This window comes from Trachurus trachurus, assembly GCF_905171665.1.
Source record: "Trachurus trachurus genome assembly, chromosome: 1".
NCBI lineage: Eukaryota > Metazoa > Chordata > Actinopteri > Carangiformes > Carangidae > Trachurus > Trachurus trachurus.
The window spans coordinates 7,593,487-7,621,288 of record NC_139891.1 but is presented as its reverse complement, the minus strand read 5'-3'; the positions used below and the strand labels follow the sequence as shown (position 1 = coordinate 7,621,288).

The 27,802-nt window shown below is 43.6% G+C and overlaps 1 protein-coding gene across 1 annotated transcript; it reads right to left on the bottom strand.

Moving 5' to 3' along the window:
• Positions 1-521: 521 nt before the first annotated feature.
• cxcl12b (chemokine (C-X-C motif) ligand 12b (stromal cell-derived factor 1)) lies at positions 522-21,494 on the bottom strand. Its single transcript, XM_083975662.1, has 4 exons — positions 21,354-21,494; positions 18,832-18,949; positions 6,026-6,109; positions 522-3,437 (listed from the first exon to the last, which is right to left on the bottom strand). The coding sequence occupies exons 1-4, from the start codon at positions 21,418-21,420 to the stop codon at positions 3,398-3,400; spliced, it is 309 nt and encodes a 102-aa protein (XP_083831788.1). The 5' UTR covers positions 21,421-21,494; the 3' UTR covers positions 522-3,397.
• Between the last annotated feature and the right edge of the window lie 6,308 nt (positions 21,495-27,802).

The window sequence follows — 27,802 nt, the reverse complement described above, 5'->3', positions numbered from 1 at the left end:
CTGCACTGGTACCGGTAATGGCAATGGCAACAGTACCGGACTCTGCGACAGCACCGACAACAAATTCTCTGGGAAAGACACAGTAGCAGACAGTTGTTCTTCTCAACCGGAGTACCAGTAGCTACCGCAAATCCTACATAGTGTTGCTTTAATTTCATAGAGGACCTTTGCTGTCATGGTTAGAAAAAGTGAACACATTGAAGGTTGTTCAACAGTTATAGTTTTAAGAAACAGCGTTTGGTTCACACTGGAAAGAAACAGTTTTCTGTTTTTATTATTACGACGTACAGAGCTCGACTTGGGTTCAACACTGAGATAAGTGAAGGCTCTATCTCGGATGTGTGTCTGTAACTTGTAATCTTCTGATCAAAAACCACTCACTGTAGCTTAAAATAAATGCAGTTTACATAAATAAAAAATGTGAAATCGTCAGAAATAAAGAGAGATTTTTTTTTAAAATTTCATATGACTTTATTGAAAAAAAAGGCTTGAGTATCATAGCTAAAATACTGTCTCTTGGTTTACAAACAGTGGAAATACACAGGGTAATACTCTAATACATTTCACGTATATGAAGAATATGTGTCAGAAGCTGCCTCAAAAGAAATAAAGTCACTTCACATTGTCTTGGGGTCCAAAGCAGAATACATATACCCACTTTGATGCTTTTTTTCTTGACACTAATGCACTAATGCAGTGTCAAGTGAATGTGAACCTGAATGTGTTTTAACATGTAAAACTGTTACGGACATTTGGTCTCAAATACACACTTTTAAAAGCTCTGGTGGCAAATATGCATAATAATAATCTTGCCTAAATATTCAGGTGGTAGTTCAATCACACTAAATGTCGTCTACAGTTATTTTATGGTGTTGACTGGTACTAACACTGCAAAAGATAAATGGGACCCTGTACAGAAACTCTCTTTAACTCTGTCTAGAACAGCTCATTATTCGTTGTTGCAAATGCATCTCATTAAAGTAAATCAATAATGAAGCAAATGCTGCTAACAGTGTAGTAAACACATCTCCCGTTGATTTAATAGAGTTCACCACTTTTTAATGTTGAAACTTTTTGCTGGTGTTGATTTATTATATTATAGAGATTGGACTTTACACAGGTAACTACACAATCTTCCTTCTAAACAAGTTAGTGTAATAATATAAAATTAGTGTCCATTAACTTCTATTACATTAATGGGAAATAAATTACACTTAGAGTATTATTGCACTATTAGCTGCAAATTGATAAGATTATCACCTGTAAACCAGTCAGTCAGCAAAAGAGACCACATACAATAAACCAAAACAAAACAGAGACCATAACAATTACTACAACCACCAGGACTTCCATTACAACTCTGAGGGAAGAAAAACAGGCTCTAATTTTTGCGGCATGGCAGCAGTTGAGTGAAATTGAATGAAAGCCTGAGGGATGCTGGGAGTGTCTAGATTGAAAGCACATGTTAGTCGCCTGGCTCTCAGCTCTAAGGTTTTGTTCTGTTTTGGCTCGGTGGCTCTATTGACACATCATCTGTCAATACGTCAAGTGTCCGATGGGGATGACTGGTGGGCCGAGCTGAACGCACTCCTGTGACACAGCGACAGTGGCCTTTGTTTTTAATCACAGTGTGTTGGATTTGACAGATTTTATCCAGTTCACCCATTTTACCTCTGGGGTAACTACAAAGCAGAAGGAAAATATTTGTCTTGTTTGGCTGAGTTTTGTATCCCCACTGTGAAATTATGTTCAGAGTTAGTGTTTTATTCCTTTGGAGCAGGAATCTGTTGCATACTGTGCATAACGACTGGAAAGAAACCATTATTGCATGAAACCATAAAAATGAATTTTAATACTGTTTCCTTTTTTTTTTTGCATTTTATGGAATAACCTTCATTTAGTAGCTACTGTCTACTGTACATTGCATTAAAAAACATTTAGTAAAATTATACAGACAATATAAAAATAAAACCATTACTTATAAAAGACACATCTGATAATAAAGTGGCTCAAATATATATATAAAAAAAAGAATGATCAAAAACTTTCCTTTTGCCAACATCAACATTCCCTTTGTGACATTTTATCATTCAGTTTCATGTTTTATATAACAGTTTATTAGCTTTTCATTCCTACCAGGGACAGGTGTTGGTATGAAAATAGTAAATACTGCTCTGTTGTCATGATGACGTACGATTACTTTGATACCTCTGATAAGGTGTAAAAAACAAAAATAGCCCAGAATTACAATGGTGTTCTGCTTTTAAAATAGAAAGCCATTCACAGGTTTCTAATCTCAAATGTTTTACTGAATAAATATTTGGTCTTTTTTCCGCTGTTTCCACTGATAGGTGTTTTATTCCACTTGTTTATCATATGTATCAGTACAGTATGGCCTTCGCATAGCATCATCTTTCCATTTCACTTTTCACCTCCAACAACAGCTCTTGTGTGACTCATAAAAAAAACACAACTGAGTTTCATATGAGACACAGAAGTCACAGCATCCCGTCTTAAATCTTGCATAAAATAAACAGTGAAATACAATTATGTCTAAGGCTCTGACCCCTTATTATGAATATATAGCACCATAAGATCAGTGCTTGTTTAGGAAACAGTTTCTGTTTTGTTTCTGCAGCAAGCTCAAAGACAATGTAAGACCTGTGGTAGCACGGCCTGCCCTGACTGGTCCCCCCCCCGTAGGAGGTTAACCCCACTGGCCAGCTTCCATGTCTGTCCCATGACCCCTCTGTCTGAGGGTAACGCCAAGTTCATCCTGATCTTATCTTCATTTTTTAATGAATCTTCATTTTTTAAAATGAAGATAAGATCAAGGATAAAAAGTTAGTAGGATTCACTCTTTCCTTTGCACCGCTGTAAAAACAACTTTTTTTTCAGTTCACTTGGGTGAATTCCTGATGCACCTCTTCAGTTTGCCAAAACAGATTTGGACCATTTAGACGGGACCATGAAGGCAGCATTTCCCACAAAACATTGAGTGTGAGACAGAGAGGTCAGTTTGTTCCTTTATGTGTGAAGTGAAAAAAAAACATATGTACAGACACACAGTTTGACGCACATTCAAACACACACACATACACTTTGTTAGGACATTGGGTCAGCACTCACACAAACACACATCTGACATCGACATCCATCCCGTCATTCCAAGGTGTAACTGCATTGTGGTGCTAAGGTGGAGGGCTGGAGGTAACTGCGTGGTGGAGGTGGTGGTGCAGGGGGCCGGGGGGGGTTTGGCGGTGAAGTGCTGGTTCAGCGAGCGGTCCAGAGAGGTGGACAGGTACATACAGCGTGTTTACATGCATCCGTAGCAGTGAGTGGGAGGTATGCTGGTTCGACGCAGGCCTGACGACATACACGTCTTCACTTGTCGTGTTTAGTTCTTCTTGCTGCTGCGTCTTCTGGATTTCTTCACCCTGGAGAGAGATTCAGGAGGATAGGCATTCATGAGACTGAAGGCAGCTACGTTTCTGTAATATATTCTCTGAACATGGTACTATACCATCAACTCAAACGATAAATGGATAACCTCCAGTTTGAAGAGTGTATCTTGATGATTTTAATGATGAATGGGTAATTCTCAAACTTTTGGCTTGTGACTTCAAAGCAAAGTCTGTATCAACTTGAAGCCTCTTATGAGGTTTTAAGCTGTTCAACAAGATAAATAGTTTCATTTAAACACCTACACGAAGCCCAGAAATGTCAAATTCTACAATGTTTTATTTTAAATAATAGAAAAGATTAATTTAGTCATAGATTTATCTGATGACCCTCTGGAGGGGCCTGAACCTTAGGTTAGGAACCACATAACTGTGTGTTGCTCCACCTCAACCAGTCAGAGCAGCAAAATGATGCTGATGCACAGTTGCAACAGGATCTAATCATGTCATCTGTGAAACTTGTATTGTGTTTCTGCGTGAGAACTTCTACTTTTGGACACTTTTGCTGATGATATTTGCTTTTCTTGAATGGAGGACTTTTACTTGTAGTGGAGTGTTTTTCCAGTGTTTTATTGGTGCTCTACTGAAATCAAGCACCTGAGGATCTATAAATGTAGAGATTTCTACACTAGAAAAAAAAATGCTGTTGAGGAACCAAGTCCAGCAGCAATGGCGATTCCTTCCAAAAAGTGTTTGGAAAGAAAAGTGATGGTGTATGTTGTTCTCAGCAGAGCAGTCATACACATGTTAGCATGTCAGGGGCCTCAGGTGTTGGCAAACAGTTCTGATTGGTGAACACCACAGCATAAATGTAATTGTACAGTAAGTGAACACGAAAAGGGTGATGCTGACAAAGAGCAGCGATGCTCACAAAATGTCCTTTTATACATAAAATGGGAATAAAAAGCAGTATTGGTTGATGCTTGCATGCATCACACATCTCTGGAGTCATTTATGACTCCCATTCTCAGCACTTAAAATGTAAGTGTACTTTCAAACACGTCGCTAAGTGTAATTTTAGACACTGTCACATTCTGCTGAAGTTAAGACCTCGATGAATAAGCTCAAAATGTCTGCAGCTTCTCAGTTGACACACTGGACATTTTTCTCTTGACGGTAATGATGTGTAATGAAAACCCCACTCTCCTCATACAGTGCCAAACAAACAGTCTGAATGTAAAAGGTCTGAGTTTCATGTGTCTTTGGGTGAAATTATTTTCATATACAACTAAACTGCAGCAGCAAAGCTATAAAACAAGCTGCAAATAGGGTGCTATTTGACATATCAGTAAACTATTTGGAGACAATGTGTTTCCACCAAAACATCTGACCTTCCAGTAAAGTATCCACTGGTAGTGCCCACCGCCTCATTAAACCTTTATATGGTTGTGTTTAGATTCTCACAGCACTTTGTTAAGTTTAGGGAAAGATTGCAGTTTGGTTTTTATACAGAATAAGTTCACAGAGAGTTGTGTTTGTTGACATTTAACCAAAACCAAGATCTTTCCTGAAGCTAAACCAGAGCACTTTTGGTAGGGGGCTTTGTGCCACAGACCGGACTCTGATTTGTACCCACTGATTGTACTGTGGGTACAAAAATCCTGCGTGCTCTCTCACTATTCAACACAACCACTTCCTGGCAACCCCAAGCCTGCTAATAAATGTAGGATTATTCATTCAATCACTCTTTCATTAAAACAAAACAAAAACAAAACAAAACAAAAAACCCCTCAGAACGTATTTGTTGCTTGGTTGTTTATAAACCAAATTAGTAGGAGACAGTGTTGGTCTGGGAGACTGTTTGCTGCTGTGCCACATGCCAGCTTCAATGAACTATGACAGCTCCCATGATAAGAGCACATGTTTTAAAATATTCCGTATCCACGCAGGTTCCCTCACTGACACAATAAACAATAAGTCGTAACTCCTCAGAAATCACTTTATTGTTTGTTTTCACATTGTGCACTTTAAGTGTTTATGGTTTTTTAAGAAGCGGCCTGGCGATAATCACCACCAGACATGTTGGGAACATTTTTTTTACGAGGAACTGCACACGTTTTAACTACAGAGCTCATTAAAAAAGTGAATGAGCTGCCGCTGCGCCTTTTTACTACCAAGAGCCTGTGACCACAGTGCTGCTCCACTTCAGGACAGCTCTGTCTCTGATGTGCAGTAAGTGATAAGAATTATTTGGAAAATGGTCTTTAGGAAAAAAAAAAAGTGTTATAAGACACATGTGAACATATAGGGTAAGAATGATGAACGGCTCATTCTGGGGTCTTTGCTAAAGTCTCAGACGTTACCGTATGCTTATGAGAAAGACGGAAGCAGAAACGCCAGTGGCAGATTTATTGTGACTCTTACTTGATGCTAATTGTGTCACAGATAATAACTCAGCTGCTTACATCAACCTTGTCAGTGGTTTCTGAGCAGCAAACTGAGAAATGACTACTTTTTTTTTTTAGCAAGGGTTTATTTCTTCTTTGCAAGCTGGAAACTGAGAAGAGGGTCGTATTTCATGTCTGTGTGTGTCTGTGCAGAGAGAGTGAGCAGGTTTCTCTTACTTGTTAATGGCGTTCTTTAAGTACTGCTGCAGCCACTTGGTCTCGGGGTTGATGCAAACTTCACGGTTGCTCTTCAGCTTGGCACTGTAGGAGAAACAAGAGGGATAAGACTCCACATCCCACTATACATACAAATGCACATTTGCCTGTATAATTTCCACACGTTCACACAGAGGAGAGGCAGCAGAGATGAGGAGGAAGGTAAATATCTCAGGAGGATCTTAATGCTCATGTAATAAATCAGCTTTAAGCTCATATGTCCTGCACATTTCAGTTAACACTCAAACTTAAGAAACTCTTGTAGGTTCCTCGCTTGGTTTCCATTTTAGGCGTTTTGCTAAATTTTCCTGCAGACACTTCAACAGGATTTTGTCGATGAGATAAATGATCTTCTCTGGACCACACGGAAGACTGATTTCCTGAGCACACTAAGTTGATTTTCCATATTTTGGGAGCCTGCAGTTTAGGTCAGCACTCAATTAATCAACTTATAAAAACTTGGAACAAAGGAACGAGGTAATCCATCACAGCAAGAGTCTATCACTTACTGTAGAATCTTTTTAAGGCTAAAATGGCCATTTGGGAACAGGAAAGTTAAGATACACATTATGAACTGTGCTGTGCTCTACGTTGTTGCTGATCAGTTATTAGAGTGATCTTGAATCCAACACCAACATATTTTTTAATACTAACCACCAGCAGGCAACAAATATGAACTATGATTTTAAAAAAGGTGACAAATTCCAGACTCTGATGCATAAAGTGCTGAAACCTATGGAAAAGAACTGTGTCTTGCAATGTGGGAAAATTGGCATAAAAACTCACTGAAGCCTATAATTTAGTTAATGATGGTCAAAAATGTAAAAAATATAAGACATTTACACTTGTTAAAACTAAATATGCAAAACCACCTTGGTCTTTACAACTTAAAGGCGCCAGCCAACATTCATAACTCCCCACAGCACCGTAAAGACATAATATACATTTGTGTGGGTACTCAAGGTAAAGTTGAAGAGATAATGCCCTAAAGATGCTGCAGGTTGAGCACAGTACATCTGTTTCTGTGTGGCTAATAAATCACAATAATGTCATCTATTTATTTATTTTTTGTGAAGCCTTGTTTTAATAAAAGCTCAACTTAATCTTTAATCTCCTGAAATATCACGCTACACATCCCAGTTAAACCCAGAGGATTACTACATCTAACAACCTGTCACCTTAATGCCAAGGGTAAAAAATCACACCAGTGATGCTTCATTTAACATCAGGTCACATGCATCGTTTGTAGCCATAAAAGCAGCAGTGCATACGGTAAGATCAAATAAAAAAAATACCAGCCCTATTTAAATCAACTATTGTTGAACAAATCAAAGGACCTCAATGTTGAAATGAGTGCAACACGTCAGGATAATATCTGATGGGGCTGAGCTCAGAAACACCTCAGCTAAGCTCTAAAAACCTCAGCACATCCTAGCTGAAAAAGCGGAGGATTAAGTGCACATAACAGGCTGTCACGCTGCGGTCGGTGGTGAAAAATCACAGCTCTCTGTTTCCACTCAGGGACAGCTGGGAGGGAGGCGCGCACCGCGGATCGCACTGCACTGTAGGTCCTGTAAAACTTTCTCTGTGTGGCGCACAGAAAATCTTAACAGGTATTTCGGCCAAAGATTTTAAAAAAATTTTGAAATACTGAAAGTCCCATTTTAATGTTGATGTTGGTCTTTATGAGGGGGAACATTGGTCTTTATGAGGGGGAACATCTCACATCTCACACCAAAAGGTGCATTTACAGTGATTTTTACAACCTCCTCTGTTCTTAACACTTTCTTTTATTTTTTTTATTTTTATTATTATTTTGGACACTTTTAGACAGTTTAAACTGCAGTTATCAAAAAGTTGCAAGTGAAGCACGAGTGTGGGTTGTGTTAGGATGAAATTTTAACGTTTTAGAAATTAGATTTATAATGCTGTTGTTGCTTTTCTTTGTATTGCAGAATTATCTGATGATTTTTGCTACCTCTTAACCCTTGTAAAGGCTTTCTGGGTTGTAGATATATGTTTCTTTTTTTTTTGGTAAGTGCAGCGACGTCAGATTGATCCCACATTATGATTTACATCCCTGTGGTCACAGAGAGTGTGTGTTCTTGCGAGTGATGTGTGGCCTGTTGATGGGGAGCTGAGCCAAATATTTAGGAGAGGATTTGTTCTGTTATCAGACTCTGCTCCGCTGGTCTGAGCAGGGCGGGGGGTGGGGGGTCTAAACATGTGGGTCTCACACCTCGGTGGCAAAAGGTCGTGTATGAGAGTTAACAACTCGGAGGTGTAGCGCCTCACTGCTCCTCTTTCTCCTCCTTCCATCTCTCCATCACACGACTCTGCAAATTAAACACATTCCTCTCCGCCTCAAACTGCTGCCTGATTCAATTTGTGCCCCACCACCTTCTCCTGCACCCTTGCTACCCCTTTAATGTGCCACCTCCCCTATTTCTCACCCCATTTAGATGCACACACACACGCAAGCAAATGAGCAAATGGCCCCTAAACTTAAAAGAGAGGTTGAGGAGCATCAATCCAAGCATCAGCCCCAAAGCCCTCAAACCAACATGAGTCAGGAGGCCAAACAGCTCAGTAACTGGATCTGTGTTTGCTTTTCCTCCAGGGATGTCCCCTTCTTCCCCTCCTCTCTTATTTTATTAGGGATGGCCAGCTCATCCGCTCAGGAGCCCTCTGCTGTTTTGATGTGTCTCCCTTCATCCTGTTTATCTGTCTGCTTGTCTGGATGACCAACCGAGATCCTAAACCCTAATTGACTTGGCTGGAATTTGAGGGCTGGAGTTCCACAAGCAGCAGGTAGTAATTACTTCACAGCAAGTTAATACCAACAGCATGCTGGGATGGGTCGGGGGGGTGGGGGGTAGGATGAGGGCGCACGGCGGGACACAGGGAGTTGGTGCGGGGGCAGAGGAGGTTTGGGGGACAGAGGCTCTTGTGTTACTGGCTTTCTTTCATCTGCCTCAATAGAGATACAGGAGCTGCGCTCTGCGGGCGCTTCGTCTCAATGACTTCTTGACTCCTCACACGGTTTTCTGGAGGGAAGTTAGAGGGAGTCCGTGGCCCGGCCGGAGAGCTGTGTGTCCTCTCTGACCTTTCGCCATTCAGTCAACCCCTTCAAATAGCCTGCCCCCCCCTCCTCCATTTTTTGGCAGAAGCCCCACAGACTTTAACCTTTTGGCTGTGAGGCTTCTGCCATCCCATTTTCTATAGCGGACAAATGAATGAAGCTGTTTAGTTAATGTGTTCCAGACCACTGACATTATACTGCAGTGTTGCTGGGCAGTTTGAGTTGGGAAATAAAAAAAGGAAAAGTGAATGAGGGACGTGGGGGGTCAGTGGAAATACAAAGGTAATCACTTTGACCTTTAATTATTGCTTCCTTTACAAAACAGAAACGGCCCCCTTGAGTTCTGGCCGCCACCGCTTCCCTCTTTCTGAGTGGATCATGTTTTTTTTTAAGTCAGGCATCTCATTCAGGAAATCATGGAAGGATATTAACATTATACTTCACACAACCAACTCTCATCCACACTGTATTAAAATAACATATGTTTTTTTCCGGTTCTTTGTTTAATTTGTCAAATTAAATTGAGAAGCTAATGAGATTAAATGAAAATTATAAATACTTAAGGATAATGATGTAATAATGTAAGGTAAAATGTCCAGTTATTTAAAATGATGCTGAATTATGAGGGTGGAGGGTGTAAAATATGACATCAGCTTAAAAATAAAGATCAGTCATTAATGCACAGATGTTCTTCTTTTGAAGTACAGTACAAACAAAATAGAATAAATAACTGATATAATAGAAATAATCACTAACAGATGAGCACTCTTTACATCGCAGTAATTCCTCCACATTTTGAATGGAAACAGTTGATTATTGATAATTGCAGTCCTGTACAGTGCATATGCACATGTACAGGTGCATAGATTTATTAGGGCCCGAGCGGCGACTGCAAGTCGCCTGGCGAAAGCCCTATTGAAATTCGTTCATGCCCCAACGTGCAAGTGACCCCAAAGTGCAAGTGACCCCAAAGTAATCAAGTAATCAAGTAATCATGTGGTATGGAAGACCCCCGGGGAAAAATGCTATATTGAAATTGTAATGTTTATTAGGGCCCGAGCCAGTGACAACGTCACAGGGAGGACCCTATTGTAATTCGACATGCACATAAATCAACGTGCCAGCCGACGAGTAACAACAAGTAAGCAAGCAAGTAACCAAGTACTGCATAGACCTGGCGCAAAATACCCCAGATATTGCAATGTTTATTATTATTATTATTATTATTATTATTATTATTACGCGCGTTTGAACGCGATTTCGACCCCTTTGCCGAAGCGAGAAACGGATGAAATTTGGCATACACGTGTAGTCTGGTGAAAATAGACGTACCATGACATCCGTTCGTGTGCGCAGAATGTAATGGCGCAACAGCGCCCCCTTGAAATTTTGAATTGATCAGCCCCGCCACACCGTTGCACTTACATGCATGAAATTTGGTGGGGTTATAGAACATGGGAAGACACACAAAAAATCCTCTTAAAGCCACGCCCTATACCCAACCGGAAGTCGGCCATTTTGGATTGAAATTTTGACCTATTTGACCGAACCCCTCCTACAGATTTCGTCCGATTGACTTCAAATTGGCTATGGACCATCGAGACGCCATGCTGATCTTATCTTGTGAACTACATGCCTGTAGGTCAAAGGGCGTGGCTGCTATGATGCGACACATTTTGGCGACTGTTCGTGTTCGGCGCCGTTTCACTTCGAACGGCTCTCACGCCGACATACTTGATCGTAGCCGCTTCAAACTTGGTGGACATGATGATGGGTCCTTCCTGGACAATCTGACATATTAACTTCCCACGTTACTCATAGCGCCCCCCGGTGGTAACAGGAAGTCGACACAGATTACGCTAACATGAATTAATCGTACATAGTTCACCCCAGCAACTTCGTTCCACTTCTGATACATGTGAAACAAATCGGTGAAGCTACATTACGTACGCTTTGAGGCTACGGCTAATTGCCCCCGTGTGGCGGCGCCACGTATTGCGGTCCATCAGAAACGAACTCCTCCTAGGGGTTTCGCCCGATCGGCTTCATATTCGCTACACATCATCCTCAGACCGCCCTGATTACAGCTTGTGCTCTGCAGGTCGGTAGGTCAAAGGGCGTGGCCACTGTGGCCGCCGCCATTTCTGATGCCTCGCCATGCATACACGGGCTGCTCTATCTCCCATGTACTTCGTCCGAACTGCTTCAAAATTTATGTACGTGATCAGACACCCGCCCTCTACACCTCCATTTGATCGTACGCAACCTCGCTCAAGTCGCCCCCTTGTGGACACAGGAAATGCCATATTTTACATCGACATTGTCCGATTTGCTCGAAACTTCACATATGTGATGAGGTCACGACCTTGAACGCAACGACCCACATCCCGTTACTGCCCCCTGGTGGACGAACCGTAAACTTGCCGTAACTCCATCGTACATTGTCCGATTTTCTCGAAATTTCACGTGTTTGATGAGGGAACGACCCTCTACTAGCTGCCGACGTCCGGTGGCGCGCGGGGGTTTCGAAGAGCGCCCCGGGGGTGGCGGGGACCGGGGGGTCGTGGGAGCGAGACGCCGAGTGGCGTGGAACGAGGGCCCGTCATAGCCGCTTGCGGCTTTAATTAGGGCCCGAGCGGCGACTGCTGTCGCCCAGCGAAAGCCCTATTGTTTCTGCTTTGTTTATTATTATTATTATTATTATTATTATATTCTCCCTAAAATCGCATTTTTGGGGGCTTCAACATGCCCCAAAACGCGTATATTTTGGCATGCACATCAGGACTCGCGAAAAATTTGATATTTTAAAGTCGTTGGAAATGGGCGTGGCCAAATGCCTCTATAGCGCCCCCTACAAAATTTCAAAACATCAGCCCCTCCTTTGCATTTCACCTACATGCATGAAATTTGGTGGGCTTATAGAACATGGCAAGACACACAAAAAAGCCTCTTAATGTCATGGTGAAATCACAACAGGAAGTCGGCCATTTTGATTTGAACTTTTGACCTGTTTGATCTAACTTCTCCTACAGATTTTGTCCGATTGACTTCAAATTGGCTAGAGACCATCGAATTGCCACTCTGATCAAAAGTTGTGCTCCGCAGGTCTCTAGGTCAAAGGGCGTGGCTTCTGGGGCCTTGAGGATTTTGGCGACTTTTCGTTTGCTCGCCATTTCACCTTCGAACAGCTCTCACGCCCACATACTTTATCCGATCAGCTTCAAACTTGCTGGACATGATGACGGCTCCGCCCTATACGTCCCGATATATTAATTTCCTACGTCACTCAAAGCGCCCCCCGGTGGTAACAGGAAGTGGCCAGGTTTTACCTTAACGTGTACTGATGCCACATAGTTCACCCCATCAACTCCATTCCACTTCTACAACATGCAGACTAAGGTGGTGAAGCTACATTATGAACGCTGTGAAGCTACGAGTAATGGCGTCCGTGTGGCGACGCGGCGACCATTCCTCGCCATGAAAATGCGTTTGCCCTTTTGATGGCTTTAATGAACTCGTATCAACATGAAAATTGGTACACAGGTCCAGGGTCACGACCTCAACGTCTCCATATGCTCATAGGTGATCTCACTCATGTTGCCCCCTAGTGGAAACAGGAAGTGGCATATTTTACATCAACATTGTCCGATTTCCACGAAACTTCACATGTGTGATGAGGGGCTGACCCTGAACGCACCTGCACGCATCCCATTACTGCCCCCTAGTGGACGAACCTTTAACTGCTCATAACTCCCTCATGCTTTGTCCGATTTCCACGAAACTTCACATGTGTGATCAGGGGCTGACCCTGAACACACCTGCACGCATCTCATTACTGCCCCTAGTGGACGAACCTTTAACTGCTCATAACTCCCTCATGCTTTGTCCGATTTCCACGAAACTTCACATGTGTGATCAGGGGCTGACCCTGAACACACCTGCACGCATCTCATTACTGCCCCTAGTGGACGAACCTTTAACTGCTCATAACTCCCTCATGCTTTGTCCGATTTCCACGAAACTTCACATGGGTGATCAGGGGCTGACCCTGAACACACCTGCACGCATCCCATTACTGCCCCCTAGTGGACGAACCTTTAACTGCTCATAACTCCCTCATGCTATGTCCGATTTCCAAGAAACTTCACATGTGTGATGAGGGACTGACCCTGAACGCACCTGCACGCATCCCATTACTGCCCCCTAGTGGACGAACCTTTAACTGCTCATAACTCCCTCATGCTTTGTCCGATTCAATCCAAACTTCACACGAGTGATGAGGGGCCGCCCCTGAACGCACCACACCACATGCGGTGACTGCCCCCTGGTGGACGAACGAAACATTGCGTTTTTGGCCTCCTTCCGGGGTTTTTTCTCCATTTCTGCTCCGCGCCACGGCCCCGGCGTGCCTCAGGCCCCGCGGCGGCATGGGCGAGCGAGGGCCCGCCATCGCCGCTTGCGGCTTTAATTAGGGCCCGAGCGGCGACTGCAAGTCGCCTGGCGAAAGCCCTATTGAAATTCGTTCATGCCCCAACGTGCAAGTGACCCCAAAGTGCAAGTGTCCCCAAAGTAATCAAGTAATCAAGTAATCATGTGGTATGGAAGACCCCCGGGGAAAAATGCTATATTGAAATTGTAATGTTTATTATTATTATTATTATTATTATTCTTCCGACATTTCGTGCCCCAATTTCGCCCCTTTCCCAAATGCGAAAATGCGTATACTTTTGCACGGACGTCCGGCCTCATCCGAAATTCGATATTTTTGGGTGGTCGCACATGGTCGACGCAGAATGGCGGAATAGCGCCCCCTACAAAGTCAAAAATGCACATAGAGAATTTTGCTATCTAACTTTGTCCTATGCTCACAAAATTCGGAACACATATGTATTATACCCAGATATGCAAAAAAGCCTCTTGACCTCATGACCTCAACCCAACAGGAAGTCGGCCATTTTGGTTTTGATTTTTCCCGCCTAAAATTAACTACTCCCAGAGCGTTCGGCCGATCACGTTCAAATTAGGTACACCACATCTCCAGACCTAGCTGAGCTTATCTTGTGCTCCGTGAGTCCGTAGGTCAAAGGGCGTGGCTGCCAGCGCTCATCAGACTTTGGCGTTCTCGCCATGTCCATACGTGTGGCTCTCACGCCCACATACTTCATCCAATCAACTTAAAACTTGCTGGACATGATGATGGCTCCGCCCTGAACGCCCCGATATATTCACTTCCCACGTTACTCATAGCGCCCCCCGGTGGTAACAGGAAGTGTACTAAAATTTTAAAATGTACATACTTTGCCCCATCAACTTCATTCCACTTCTACAACATGCAGAACCAGTTGGTGAAGCTACATTATGAAGACTGTGAAGCTACGAGTAATGGCGTCCCTGTGGGGGCGTGGCTACCATCAATTCCTCGCCATTAAAATACGTTTGGCTTTTTGATGGCTTTAATGAACTCGTATCATCATGAAAATTGATATACAGGTCCAGGGTGGAGACCTCTTCCATCTGATAGGGGTGTCGCTCATGTGGCCCCCTAGTGGAAACCGGAAGTGCCATTTTTTGCATCAACATTGTCCGATTTCCACGAAACTTCACATGTGTGATGAGGGGCTGACCCTGAACACACCTGCACGCATCTCATTACTGCCCCCTAGTGGACGAACCTTTAACTGCTCATAACTCCCTCATGCTTTGTCCGATTTCCACGAAACTTCACATGCGTGATGAGGGGCTGACCCTGAACGCACCTGCACGCATCCCATTACTGCCCCCTGGTGGACGAACCTTTAACTGCTCATAACTCCCTCGTGCTTTGTCCGATTCACTCCAAACTTCACAAGAGTGATGAGGGGCCGCCCCTGAACGCACCAGACCACATGCGGTGACTGCCCCCTGGTGGATGAACGAAACATTGCATTTTTGGCCTCCTTCCGGGGTTTTTTCTCAATTTCGGCTCCGCGCCACGGCCCCGGCGTGCCTCAGGCCCCGCGGTGGCATGGGCGAGCGAGGGCCCGCCATCGCCGCTTGCGGCTTTAATTAGGGCCCGAGCGGCGACTGCTGTCGCCCAGCGAAAGCCCTATTGTAATTGCTATGTTTATTATTATTATATTCTCCCTAAAATCGCATTTTTGGGGGCCTCAACATGCCCCAAAACGCGTGAATTTTGGCATGCACATCAGGCCTCGCGAAAATTTTGATATTTTAAAGTCGTTGGAAATGGGCGTGGCCAAATGGCTGAATAGCGCCCCCTACAAACACATGTCAATGGCATCGCCATTCGTCTTACTTTGTCGTACACACACAAAATTCGGTACACATCTGTATTATACCCAGATATACAAAAAATCCTCTTGACCTTATGACCTCAACCCAACAGGAAGTCGGCCATTTTGGTTTTGATTTTTCCCGCCTAAACTTAACTCCTCCCAGAGCGTTCGCCCGATCAAGTTCAAATTAGGTACACCACATCTCCAGACCTAGCTGAGCTTATCTTGTGCTCCGTGAGTCCGTAGGTCAAAGGGCGTGGCTGCCAGCGCTCAATTCACTATGGCGTTCTCGCCATGTACATACGTGTGGCTCTCACGCCCACATACTTCATCCAATCAACTTCAAACTTGCTGGACATGATGATGGCTCCGCCCTGAACGTCCGGATATATTAACTTCCCACGTAACTCATAGCGCCCCCCGGTGGTAACAGGAAGTGTACTAAAATTTGGAAATTGTACATACTTTGCCCCATCAACTTCATTCCACTTCTAAAACATGCAGACTAAGGTGGTGAAGCTCCATCATGAACGCTGTGAAGCTACGAGTAATGGCGTCCGTGTGGCGACGCGGCGACCATTCCTCGCCATGACAATACGTTTGCCCTTTGGATGGCTTTAATGAACTCGTATCAACATGAAAATTGGTACACAGGTCCAGGGTCACGACCTCAACGTTTCTATGTACTCATAGGCGATCTGACTCCTTTTGCCCCCTAGTGGAAACAGGAAGTGCCATATTTTACATCAACATTGTCCGATTTCCACGAAACTTCACATGTGTGATGAGGGGCTGACCCTGAACACACCTGCACGCATCTCATTACTGCCCCTAGTGGACGAACCTTTAACTGCTCATAACTCCCTCATGCTTTGTCCGATTTCCACGAAACTTCACATGTGTGATCAGGGGCTGACCCTGAACACACCTGCACGCATCTCATTACTGCCCCCTAGTGGACGAACCTTTAACTGATCATAACTCCCTCATGCTTTGTCCGATTTCCACGAAACTTCACATGTGTGATGAGGGGCTGACCCTGAACACACCTGCACGCATCCCATTACTGCCCCCTAGTGGACGAACCTTTAACTGCTCATAACTCCCTCATGCTTTGTCCGATTTCCAAGAAACTTCACATGTGTGATGAGGGACTGACCCTGAACACACCTGCACACATCCCATTACTGCCCCCTAGTGGACGAACCTTTAACTGCTCATAACTCCCTCATGCTTTGTCCGATTCACTCCAAACTTCACACGAGTGATGAGGGGAGGCCCCTGAACGCACCAGACCGCATGCGGTGACTGCCCCCTGGTGGATGAACGAAACATTGCGTTTTTGGCCTCCTTCCAGGTTTTTTCTCCCTTTCTGCTCCGCGCCACGGCCCCGGCGTGCCTCAGGCCCCGCGGTGGCATGGGCGAGCGAGGGCCCGCCATCGCCGCTTGCGGCTTTAATTATTATTATTATTCTTCCGACATTTCGTGCCCCAATTTCGCCCCTTTCCCAAATGCGAAAATGCGTATACTTTTGCACGGACGTCCGGCCTTCTCCGAAATTCGATATTTTTGGGTCGTCGCACATGCTCGACGCAAAATGGCGAAATAGCGCCCCCTACAAATTTTAAATTTGCCCTCGCCTATTCGGTTAGTTTGTCGTAGGCAGACGAAATTTGGTACACACATTCATCATCCCCAGGCGCACAAAAAAGTCTCTTAACGTCATGGTAAAATTTCAACAGGAAGTCGGCCATTTTGATTTTGATTTTCAATTTTTCGCCATTTTTGGACATTTCCAGTACTTACGTTTGATCTAACTCGTCCTAGGGATTTCACTCGATCGGCTTCAAATTTGTTTTCCAGCATCGAAACCCCATGATGACCTTATCTTGTGCTCCGCAGGTGTGTAGGTCATAGGGCGTGGCTGCTATGGCTCGATTCACATTGGCGCCTGTTTCGGTGCTCGCCATGTAAATACGAATGGCTCTCACGCCCACATACTTTATCGTAGCTACTTCAAACTTGCTGGACATGATGATGGCTCCGCCCTGAACGTCCCGATATATTAATTTCCTACGTCACTCATGGCGCCCCCCGGTGGTAACAGGAAGTGACCAGTTTTTACATTACGTGTACTGATTCCACATAGTTGACCCCATCAACTTCATTCCACTTCTAAAACATGCAGAACCAGTTGGTGAAGCTACATTATGAACGCTGTGAAGCTACGAGTAATGGCGACCGCGTGGCGTCATGGCAACTGATGATCCCTCGCCAATAAAATACGTTTGGCATTTTGATGGCTTTAATGAACTCGTATCATCATGAAAATTGATAGACAGGTCCAGGGTGGAGACCTCTTCCATCTGATAGGGGTGTCGCTCATGTGGCCCCCTAGTGGAAACCGGAAGTGCCATTTTTTGCATCAACATTGTCCGATTTCCACGAAACTTCACATGTGTGATGAGGGGCTGACCCTGAACACACCTGCACGCATCCCATTACTGCCCCCTAGTGGACGAACCTTTAACTGCTCATAACTCCCTCATGCTTTGTCCGATTTCCACGAAACTTCACATGTGTGATGAGGGGCTGACCCTGAACACACCTGCACGCATCCCATTACTGCCCCTAGTGGACGAACCTTTAACAGCTCATAACTCCCTCATGCTTTGTCCGATTTCCAAGAAACTTCACATGTGTGATGAGGGACTGACCCTGAACGCACCTGCACGCATCCCATTACTGCCCCTAGTGGACGAACCTTTAACTGCTCATAACTCCCTCATGCTTTGTCCCATTCACTCCAAACTTCACACGAGTGATGAGGGGCCGCCCCTGAACGCACCAGACCACATGCGGTGACTGCCCCCTGGTGGATGAACGAAACATTGCATTTTTGGCCTCCTTCCGGGGTTTTTCTCCCTTTCACCTTCGCGCCACGGCCCCGGCGTGCCTCAGGCCCCGCGGCGGCATGGGCGAGCGAGGGCCCGCCATCGCCGCTTGCGGCTTTAATTTCCACTATTATTTTTTGAAGAATTTAACTAAATGAAAATTGAGATTTTTGTTTGATGTTATATTTGCAAATAATTCAACAAAAAATATATATCTGTTTGAAGCATTAAGTTAATAACTATTCCTATAGATATCCTGTTAAAATCACCTTGGCTCTGTCACTGACCAACCAGCTCTATGAGTGTCCAAGAATAACACACACTTTCTAGATGAGGGGGCCAGGGTCTGTATGTCAGAGGACTGCAGGATACTAGGAGCTCAACTTGTCTTTGATCAGCACAGTCATTAAAATCCAACTAATTACACCAACATGCAAAAGAATGAACTTAAACAAGAGTGACAGAGTAATTGAAGTGACCACAGTCACTGCAGTCATTTCATTCTTATTGACTTACATGACTTGGAAGGGGCAGTTGGGCGTGTGGAGGAACTTGAGCTCTTTGATGGAGCGCTGAGGAACCGTGTTAAGGGTGGAACGACACCAGCACCGCTCAACCAGGCTGATGGGCTTTGCTGCAAAAACACAAGGAAAAGGACAAATGAGCAGTGATGTTAAAGAAACGTTACACGGGAACAAGTAGCCGGCTGCGTTTGAAGCCAAGTAGCTGAATGAGCGGATCAAGCGACTGCAGCGAAGAGCAGTGAGGGGTTCTTTTTGAGGTCCGTTCCAGGATTTAAATATTTACGTCAACATTGATTAAAAATGAAAATTCAACCACAGTAGCTTCGACTCCATTTCAGTTGCAATTAAACGCATCACTGCCCCCTGAGCACAAATTAAAAACATGCTTAATCTACTGTAACAAGTCTTTAAAAAGCATGGGAACGTATGAGTTTACCTGCTATAGCTCTGAACAACATGTTCATTAAAAAGAGATTAGCCCTTTTACCACTCGTACACACACACACAGACACTCACACACACTGAGATTTTTAGCTTTTCACTCCCAGACCATTCAGTCCTGCTGCTCTTAAGGCGGAGGGCCCTCAACATTCAATTTCCAATATTCGCCTCTTTTATGAGGGAGCACTTTGCGGCTCAGACGGCATCAACGGCCTCTGTGGAAATCACCTCGAGTACATTCTTAAAATGATTACAAATCACCTCTGTGCCTCCATGGAGGATTGTGGGGGCCCAGAGCAGAGCAGATGCACACGAATAACTCCAAATACAGGCAATTACAAACCAATTGTAGTTTTTTTCCGCTTATTTGCCTTCTTGAAATATAGTTTCCAAGGGAATAGTGAAAGAGGTTGTGAAAATGTCAGTGTTGGGATTAAAAGCAACACCCTGCAATAAAACTCTAAATGAATTAAGAAATCAGCTTAATAGCCGTGACTGGAATCCTAATAGACTGGGTGTGAATGGGAAAAAAAAAAAACTATGGCGAAGCTGCAGAGAGAGTCAGGGAATTGAAAAGGTCACAGAGCAGATGCTGATCTTAACTGGATGGATATTTAGACAATTCCAGCAACTTGTTCTGTGTGTTTCCTGTCCAGATAAACACACAGATCAACAAAATCAAGTGCATCAAGTATAGCTAACAGACCTTTGTCCTGGGGTTTCAGCATATTGCCACTGATATGCATGTTAATCATGCCACACCAAATGTCCTGCCACAAATGGCTAAATCCTCCAGTAATATCAGCCTAATGATTCACACCCATTCAGGCTCTTTTCTCATGCTAACTAAGGGATCATTATGCAGCACGCAGCACCAGGGCCAGAAGCGAGCATCCACTGCTATCACCACCGCATTGTTTATCCCTAATTAGAAACTAATGAAAAGAAAGCAAAGAGAAAGGACAAATACACACATTTAGACCTAAGTCTTTAATGTGCAATCAGGGGTCTCACTGGGGCCGAAACAACAAGCCTGGCATAAGCCAGACCTGACTTGTCCCCTATAGGTTAACATGAGCTGCTATTCAACTCTGGTACATGAAGGATCTTAGCTCAAAATATTAGATATAGTGATTAATGGAAACAACAAAATCACTTTCAGTTATTGCCTCTAAAAAACAATGTCAGTAAAATGTTACAATAAAATGTTACAAAAAGACCCACAAGTGATATAGATCAGGCATCCAGGGCTGGGACTAATGATTATAGATTATATTTGTGAGTATTTCAAATCTAATTGTTTGTTTCCCAGTCAACACTTCAAACTTGCTCAAACTCAAAAGAGATTTCAGAAAAGCAGCAGGAATTTCACATTTGATAAGTGAGATTGGCTGTTCCTCTGAGAAAAGCTTCGACTATGAAACAATTTACAAAATCTTAAAAGAATTATTTTCTACTCATCAATTAATCAAATCATTTAACACAAATGGATGGATGAAATGTAATCAAAAGACATGTATAAATATAAAATATAAGAATCATTATCAAACTACAAGTCTACTCGTTGCTCACTAACTTTTTGCTCACTTGCTCATTTATCCAAGTCCCCCGAAACATCAGATGTGATTAAATAGAAACAAAACAGGGAATAAAAATCCTGGAACTTACTGCAACAACCAGAAGAGGACCTGCACTACATGTTTTATTAAAAAGATTTATTTCCAGCGAGCAACAAATGAAAGTAATCAATCATCAAACTATAAAAACTTGGGAGGATGAAAGCAGACAAAGTATGCAGAGGGATTCAAGAAGTAAAGCTGTGACAGTCAAAAAAAGTAAAAACGAAAGTTGAAGTTAAGATAAAGCCAACTCAAATCCGTCTACATGTAGCTCATGTCTAATACAGTCAGTGGCCAAATTCATACTGTATGTCAAATATTTAAAAAAGCAGAAGCCAAGGCATCCACGCTGTCCAAGCAGCAAAATCCTTTCCTTGTCTTTTTCAGCAAAACATCTCATAAAATCTATGTAAACTCCCAGTAAAGATGAGACTCTAGCCTCTGCTGGACTCACCGTTGGCGGTTGGAGTATGTGTGGCCACGGCCAGCAGAGTCATCAGTGCCAGTAGTTTGACATCCATGGTGGTGGGCGAACAGGCTGCAGGAGGGCTGCTCTGCTACAATCCAGGGCACGACTGTGACCGCCAGCTCCGCTCTGCGCTGTGTTAAACCTTCAGATCGGAGAGAGAGCGAGAGGGAAAGGAAGGAAGGGAGGGAGGGAAAGGGAGGGGAGAGGGAGTCCCACTTTCTCAGGAGGGAGGGGGGTCCCAGCATGAGAGGAGAGGAGGTGAGAGGAGGGGAGCGGAGGGGAGGGGGAGAGAAAGGAGGGAGCAGCGGCAAGTCAGTAGAGACTTCCTCGATTGTAAATGTGTTGGCTGAGAATCAAGGAGAAAGTCTGAGGGGAATTCTCTCTCTCTCTCTCTCTCTCTCTCTCTCTCTCTCTCCTCCAATCTCTCTCCATTTTTCAGTTGTTCTCTTTATTACTCTAATTTTACACTTTTACCCATTTCATTGCCGTTTTATCACTGTACTTTTCCTCCTTTCCCACTTAGACACACACAGAGACACCACGGGACACACAGCTTCCACCAGGGCCAGAGCTCCCTGCTGTTGTGCTAATATTGTTGTATAAGTAAGCAGTGTTGTGTTATTGTTTACTGGGACACAGACTGTCCCCCCACCCCCCTCCTCACCTCACTCTGTACGTCTTTGGCTGAGTCTCTGTCTCTTTTTCCTGCTCGCTAACTCCCCGTCATCAGCCTCGGCTCCCGTCCATAACGCCTGCTTCATATCTTTATCAGGCTCCTCTGGACTTTTATTGTTCACTCTGTGATGAGACCATTAAAGGACTGTTTAGGCTTCACAATTATCCTGTCAATACCAGAAAGGAAAAAAGCTGCGTTGAATGAAAATGGGAATAATGGGAGATCTTGATGTAACTGTGCAGACGTCCGTGACCCTGCTGGTCTTTTCTGTGGCAGACAGATGATTAGAAAGAAGCTGGAAGTAAATGTGAGGCTTCAGCAATGGGCTGCCATGTTTGTCAAAGCCAGAAAACTAAATGAAAATGTATCTCTTCCTAGCTTCACAAGCATATTTCATATCAAAAAGGACAGAAAAGACAATGACTTACGGCACAACATCAAATACTGTACACTATCAGGACAGACTGCAGCTACAGTAAGAACAGATTTTCGCATCATTCATTATTTTGAACTAAAATAAAGTATATTTTCACAGAGTTTATGTTGTCAATCAGCAAGTCAATGAAAAATAAAACTTTTAACACTTTGATCATTATTGGTATGATACTGTCTGGCAGAAACCTTATGTTAAAGACAGTTAAAGGAAGTTTGAAGCAGTTTCATTAAGCTAATGAATGCAGTAGGTGGACTCTTTCTGGATAAGACACAGGTCTGATATTCATTTTCTATTTGATCATTTTCAGTTTTTTAATGTAATTATAATCAGATTTCAAAGCATCAACTCACTGCTAATCGTGTGATACTTCAGATTACATACAATATTGAATTAAAGTGTGCTTGCACTGAAAACCTCAGAGTTAATTTGATCTCTGTTAATTAATAGCAGCGTGGGAGTCGTAACAGGTGGGAGGGTAAATAAAATCCTTCAGACAGACATAAGCTCCCACATGTTCCTCCAGCACTTAGTCTAACCCATGAGCCGATGGCCAACGTCCAACTTCATGTGGAGAAACGGGACTGAAACAGTGAGCAGCGATGTAACAGGACACAGATGTGTGCGTAGATGTGGCCGAGCAGTCAGGAGTCTACACTACACACATGTGTGTACTTGTCTGTACATGTGTGTGTGTGTGTGTGTCGCTGTAAAACATGTATGCAATTATGCATGTTTCTGTCTGCTAATGCATCGTTCTGCTGCATTGAACCCAGCAGCTGGTAAAGTGAAACTGCACGGTCTTCATGCCAGGACTTGACGCCCTCTCTGTTGGAGGTGATGCAACCACGCCCCCTCCCCCCGCCCTCACCTGCAGGCTGCAGCCCCCTACCACTACCACCACTAGTAAAACCGTACACTGCTAAAGACCGCCTGTCAGTCCATGCTCTGAACCTCCTCCCCTGCGGTTTACAGGCCCGTAGCACGGCAGCGTGCTGAGAGAGAACACGCAGGTCTGCGTCCTGCTGTTGGCTGTAAACCTGAGAGAGTGTTTACTATTAGCCAGAGACTCAGCCACTATAACTGCTGTTAACAGTGAGGGGATGAAGCTGAACTGAGAGGAGACAAACATCAAATTATCTTGGAGGAATTTGCTCTGCTATTTTTAGACAGACAAACTTCTGTTGTTTTATGGCCCAGGCAACAGAACAATTCACAATTCAATAAGGCAGCAGCTGTGTTTGTGTGATCATGCTTTTTAAAATAATGTATTACAAAGTAGCTTATTTCCAGTGGTATCTCACCGTACACATAGTTGTGATTTAATTCCCGCAGATCTCGAAAGCTTCAGAGATTTCAGTTGCTATCTCAGATTAATAGATTTTTTTTCTTTTTAGTGTTTAGAGCAAAGATGAATTATGTTTTTAAAATTGTATCAGCAATTTTGCATTTTAAAGCAGTGTCTCACTTCTTCTGGATCAGTCACAGAGCAGGGAGTTGAAGTGTGGAACAGGGTAAGTGTGAGGAGCTCGCAGCCAAAACCGAGCCTATAATGCAGTCATTTGTGCATTGGAGCAGGGCTTTAAAAAGGGACCACAGGACTAGGTATTCTGAGTAGCGCTGGGAAACAGATGTGGGTTGAAAAGGTTTGATTTGATTAAACATCAATCCATCCCAGTGAAAGCTCAACCTTGCTATGAGCTCCACACCTTCAACATGCAGCAGTGTTTGGATTGGCTCCACGGATGTACCGTTTCCATGATGGGATGTTTGGCAGCCTAAAATAAGTCTGTATTATGTTTCGTGCAAACACTAACATTTACATGTTAGCTCGGGTAAACCCCAAATCCCCAAACTACCTAAACCCATGTCAATCTCACCACCTCAGCGCCGAGGCCTTGTATTTACTGAGACGTAAAAACAAATGTCAGGAAGGTTTGAGCCGCTCATGGCTAACACGCCACAGAAGCGCGGGCTGCGATGGAGGCCGGGAATGCGTCTGGCATGTTTACCGCAGATCTGTGGGACAACACCGCCACTTGTATCACACGAGGGGTCAAAGGTCAGTGTTTCATGTCCCTGGATTGGGTTACGGCGGTAGAGCTGCCAGGTCTTTGTTGTGGACCAGCCCGGATAGACGAGCATGCACAAATGGCTGCCATGATGAGGGATATGATGGAGAGCAGACGGGTGTTTGGTCTGCATCGGGTCCACACATGCAGCGTTTGCCACATCATCCCATCTGAATTAAGTAATTGCCCAAATAAAGATTATTATTAGGTGCAATAAAGGTGTTTGTCACTTACAAAACAGGACTGAATAAGTAAGGATGTGGTTAAATAGGAACTAATGGGTTCTTTTAATGAGAGAAGAAAAACATCGGAATGTTTTTTGCTCTCTGAAAAAGCTGCTGTTTTCCCATCATGCCGCTTTTCAGGGCTCGCACTGAATTTGAGTGTTAGAGGAAAGCATTAACACAAGTTAAAATCTCCCTGAAATAAACCAAACTGTATAATAAATACCCTGTGTCCACTTCAATAGTCGTCTCTCATCAGCAGGTGTGTCGTGGCACTTAAAGCAAACGCACACCAACTCATTATTAACATCCCTCATGGCCTTCCGCGTAAAAATGAACCCAAATAAACACAGACTAATCTGTTCAGTAATCTCCCACGCGACGGCAGATCCCCACTTTCCTGTTGGGATCTCTGTGAGGAGATTGCTTTGTGGTCCAGTGTTGATTGTGTTTGTCCAGCAGCAGTTTGAGTCTGGTGCTGAGTTTGACTTTATGGTGGCGGAGCAGATGAAAGGCTTTCCCTCCACTGGGCTTAGATAAACAGTAGTTCACAATCACTGCTGGGTCAGTACGAGAGGCTCAAAATGTGCAGTGTAAACACACATTAATCAACATGTGGAAAAATTCTCAAGAGCATCAGATTTATCGGCTGCTGGATCATAACAGGAGAAAAGTGTTGAGCGAAAACTAATCCTATTCTAGTCTGATGGTTTACAGAATGAAAAAATCACTGTTGGATTCGATTCTTTTTTTGAGGATGTGTGTGAGGTTTTGAGGACAAACAGCATATGTGGTGGATTGTGTAGGGAGAGAATTGTGTGTGTTATGTGAGTATGACTGTTTTTTGGGCTGGGGGGGGGGGGTCGTCAGGTAGCACATTTATCGGTAATGGATAAAATATTCTCTCCAGTGGCCAAAGTGATTCTCAGTCTAATTTTTATCAGAAATGCTGCAGCTCAGCAGAGGACAAATCTGTTTCTAGTTACAACAGTGTTTTATGTGAAAGTGTGTGAGTGTTATTCAGTGTTGTAATCCAAAATTAGTGAAGGCTTTCGTGCAAGAAGGCTTTTGTGTTTTATTTCTTTTAGTTCATTGAACTGATTTGTAGTCACTGATGATGAAGTGAGTTTCAGGATTGTATCTGGGGACATAAGTTATATCTTTACCCAAAAATCTGGGGGCAGTCATAATATTTACAGAACGATTTTATTTTCTGATAATCAATATGTTAAACGGAGCCATTTATAGCGGGTCTTTGTCTTACACCACAGTCTTATATCCTTTACCACCAAAATTAGCTGGAGTTGATAAAATCCCTACTTTACTGTGAATGCTGAGTGTGTCCTTTGCCATCGCTGACCACCCCACTGTTAATGGGTCTTTGACCAATAGAAAAGGGGCTTAACAGAGTCACTGTCGCCTGGAGACAGTTCTTTCATCAGTACTTTAAGATTCAGATTTTTTTAATGGTAATTTCTTGAGCACCATAACATAAAAACACGAGACATATTGGTGGAGGATTCAACCTGAGCACAGTATGTTAAAGTGCTTTAAGGAAAGTGCAAATTTTCAACACATAGAATCACAACAATACTTTGTCTCTCAGGAGTTTTAAATTAAATAAATCATATATTTCTTAAAAGTAAGAAATTAAACCAGTCTAATTTACACACATGTAGGATGTTCATTTCTGTAGTAGACGGTAGACAAACAGAGACATCCCAAATATAATCAGGACTTTGGAGCATTCAGTGTAAATGACTGGTGACTAAATACATCATCATTGAACAGAATAGCTCCTCATTCACAGCAGTGATGCAGCATGTCAGCCTTCGACAGTACTGAAGGTAGAAAACTCCCAATTGACAAAACGCCACCATGCATGTCAGAAATGTTGCTGGCAGCTCTATGTCACAGTTTTAATGAGCAATGTTGAAATAATAGGCCAGCAGCATTATATGAGGCTCAGAGGGCAGCAGTCTGCTCGCCGTCCTGAAGAAACAATGATTAAAGAGCACTGAGGTCTTGGCTCAACAGAGCACGGAGAAAGCTCCTCATTGACTGAGCCTCTTGACCATTTTAATCCTGAACCTCCCATTCACATGTACAGCACATACAGTCAGAAAGCTATGGATGCCAGCAGGGAGTGATCATAAAGGCATTTCCATGTGAATAAGTGTCTGGTCTTTAGGTAGAAACGTCCTGAATGCCTTTGAAGTTTCCAGCGCTCCTTGGCTGTCAGTTATGGGAGAAAGGCCTCTCAATGACTAATCCAGTTTACTTTGTGCCTGTCTGTGGAGGAGAGAATCTGGCATGACACCAAATGCCACTCTATAGATGCTTCCACAAACAAAGGCCAAAAAAATGGCCGCCCCTCCCCTGCTCTCCTCCTCCTCCTCGCTCTCGTTTCCTGCTTGACAAGCACATTGAATCTGTCTAGTCTTTCATATATTTGTCAAGAGCATGGTTTGTATCTGACCCTGTTGCCATGGTTTTCAGCCCCCTGTATGGGGCAGTACATGTGTTTACTGTATATATTATTCAACGCTAAGAAAAGAGAGGGCGGTCTGGAGTGTTGGTGCCCTTTTGGTGCCACATTCAAGAGTGTGAGACTGTGAGTGTTTTTAATGGCGGGCAGTTGCCTGCTCCTCTGCTCAGGGGGAAGCTGGGAGGCCGTACACAGGGATGCTCATCACAACTAACAAACTGTAATTGGATGGGATGTACCATGAACGCTAAGTGACCACAGGCGTGTGGTCAAACCACATGGGTGTGGTTCTGTGTGTGTTGTATGTACAGTAAAGGCCCCTTGCGGACTAGACGGAAAGATAGAAAAGTGCCCTTAACAGTATATCACCCACACATCCTTAAATATGGAGGAAAAAATACCCTTGATAATTCTGAAATGCATCCTATTCATTTTTTCTTAATGATGTCTCTTATTTAATAGAAAAGCTAAGGTTTTTTGCTCAGTAGACCGCCATGTAAATCATGAGGTTGAAGAAACGTTTGGCCAGCGGTATGAGAAA

Bases quoted from the DNA above. Each gene is read 5' to 3' on its own strand.
- cxcl12b (XM_083975662.1), bottom strand. From the start codon at position 21,420: ATGGATGTCAAACTACTGGCACTGATGACTCTGCTGGCCGTGGCCACA. The intron at 18,950-21,353 runs GTGAGTCCAGCA...GTGTTTTTGCAG, and splicing joins ACATACTCCAACCGCCAACG to CAAAGCCCATCAGCCTGGTT. The intron at 6,110-18,831 runs GTAAGTCAATAA...TTTCTCCTACAG, and splicing joins AACTGCCCCTTCCAAGTCAT to TGCCAAGCTGAAGAGCAACC.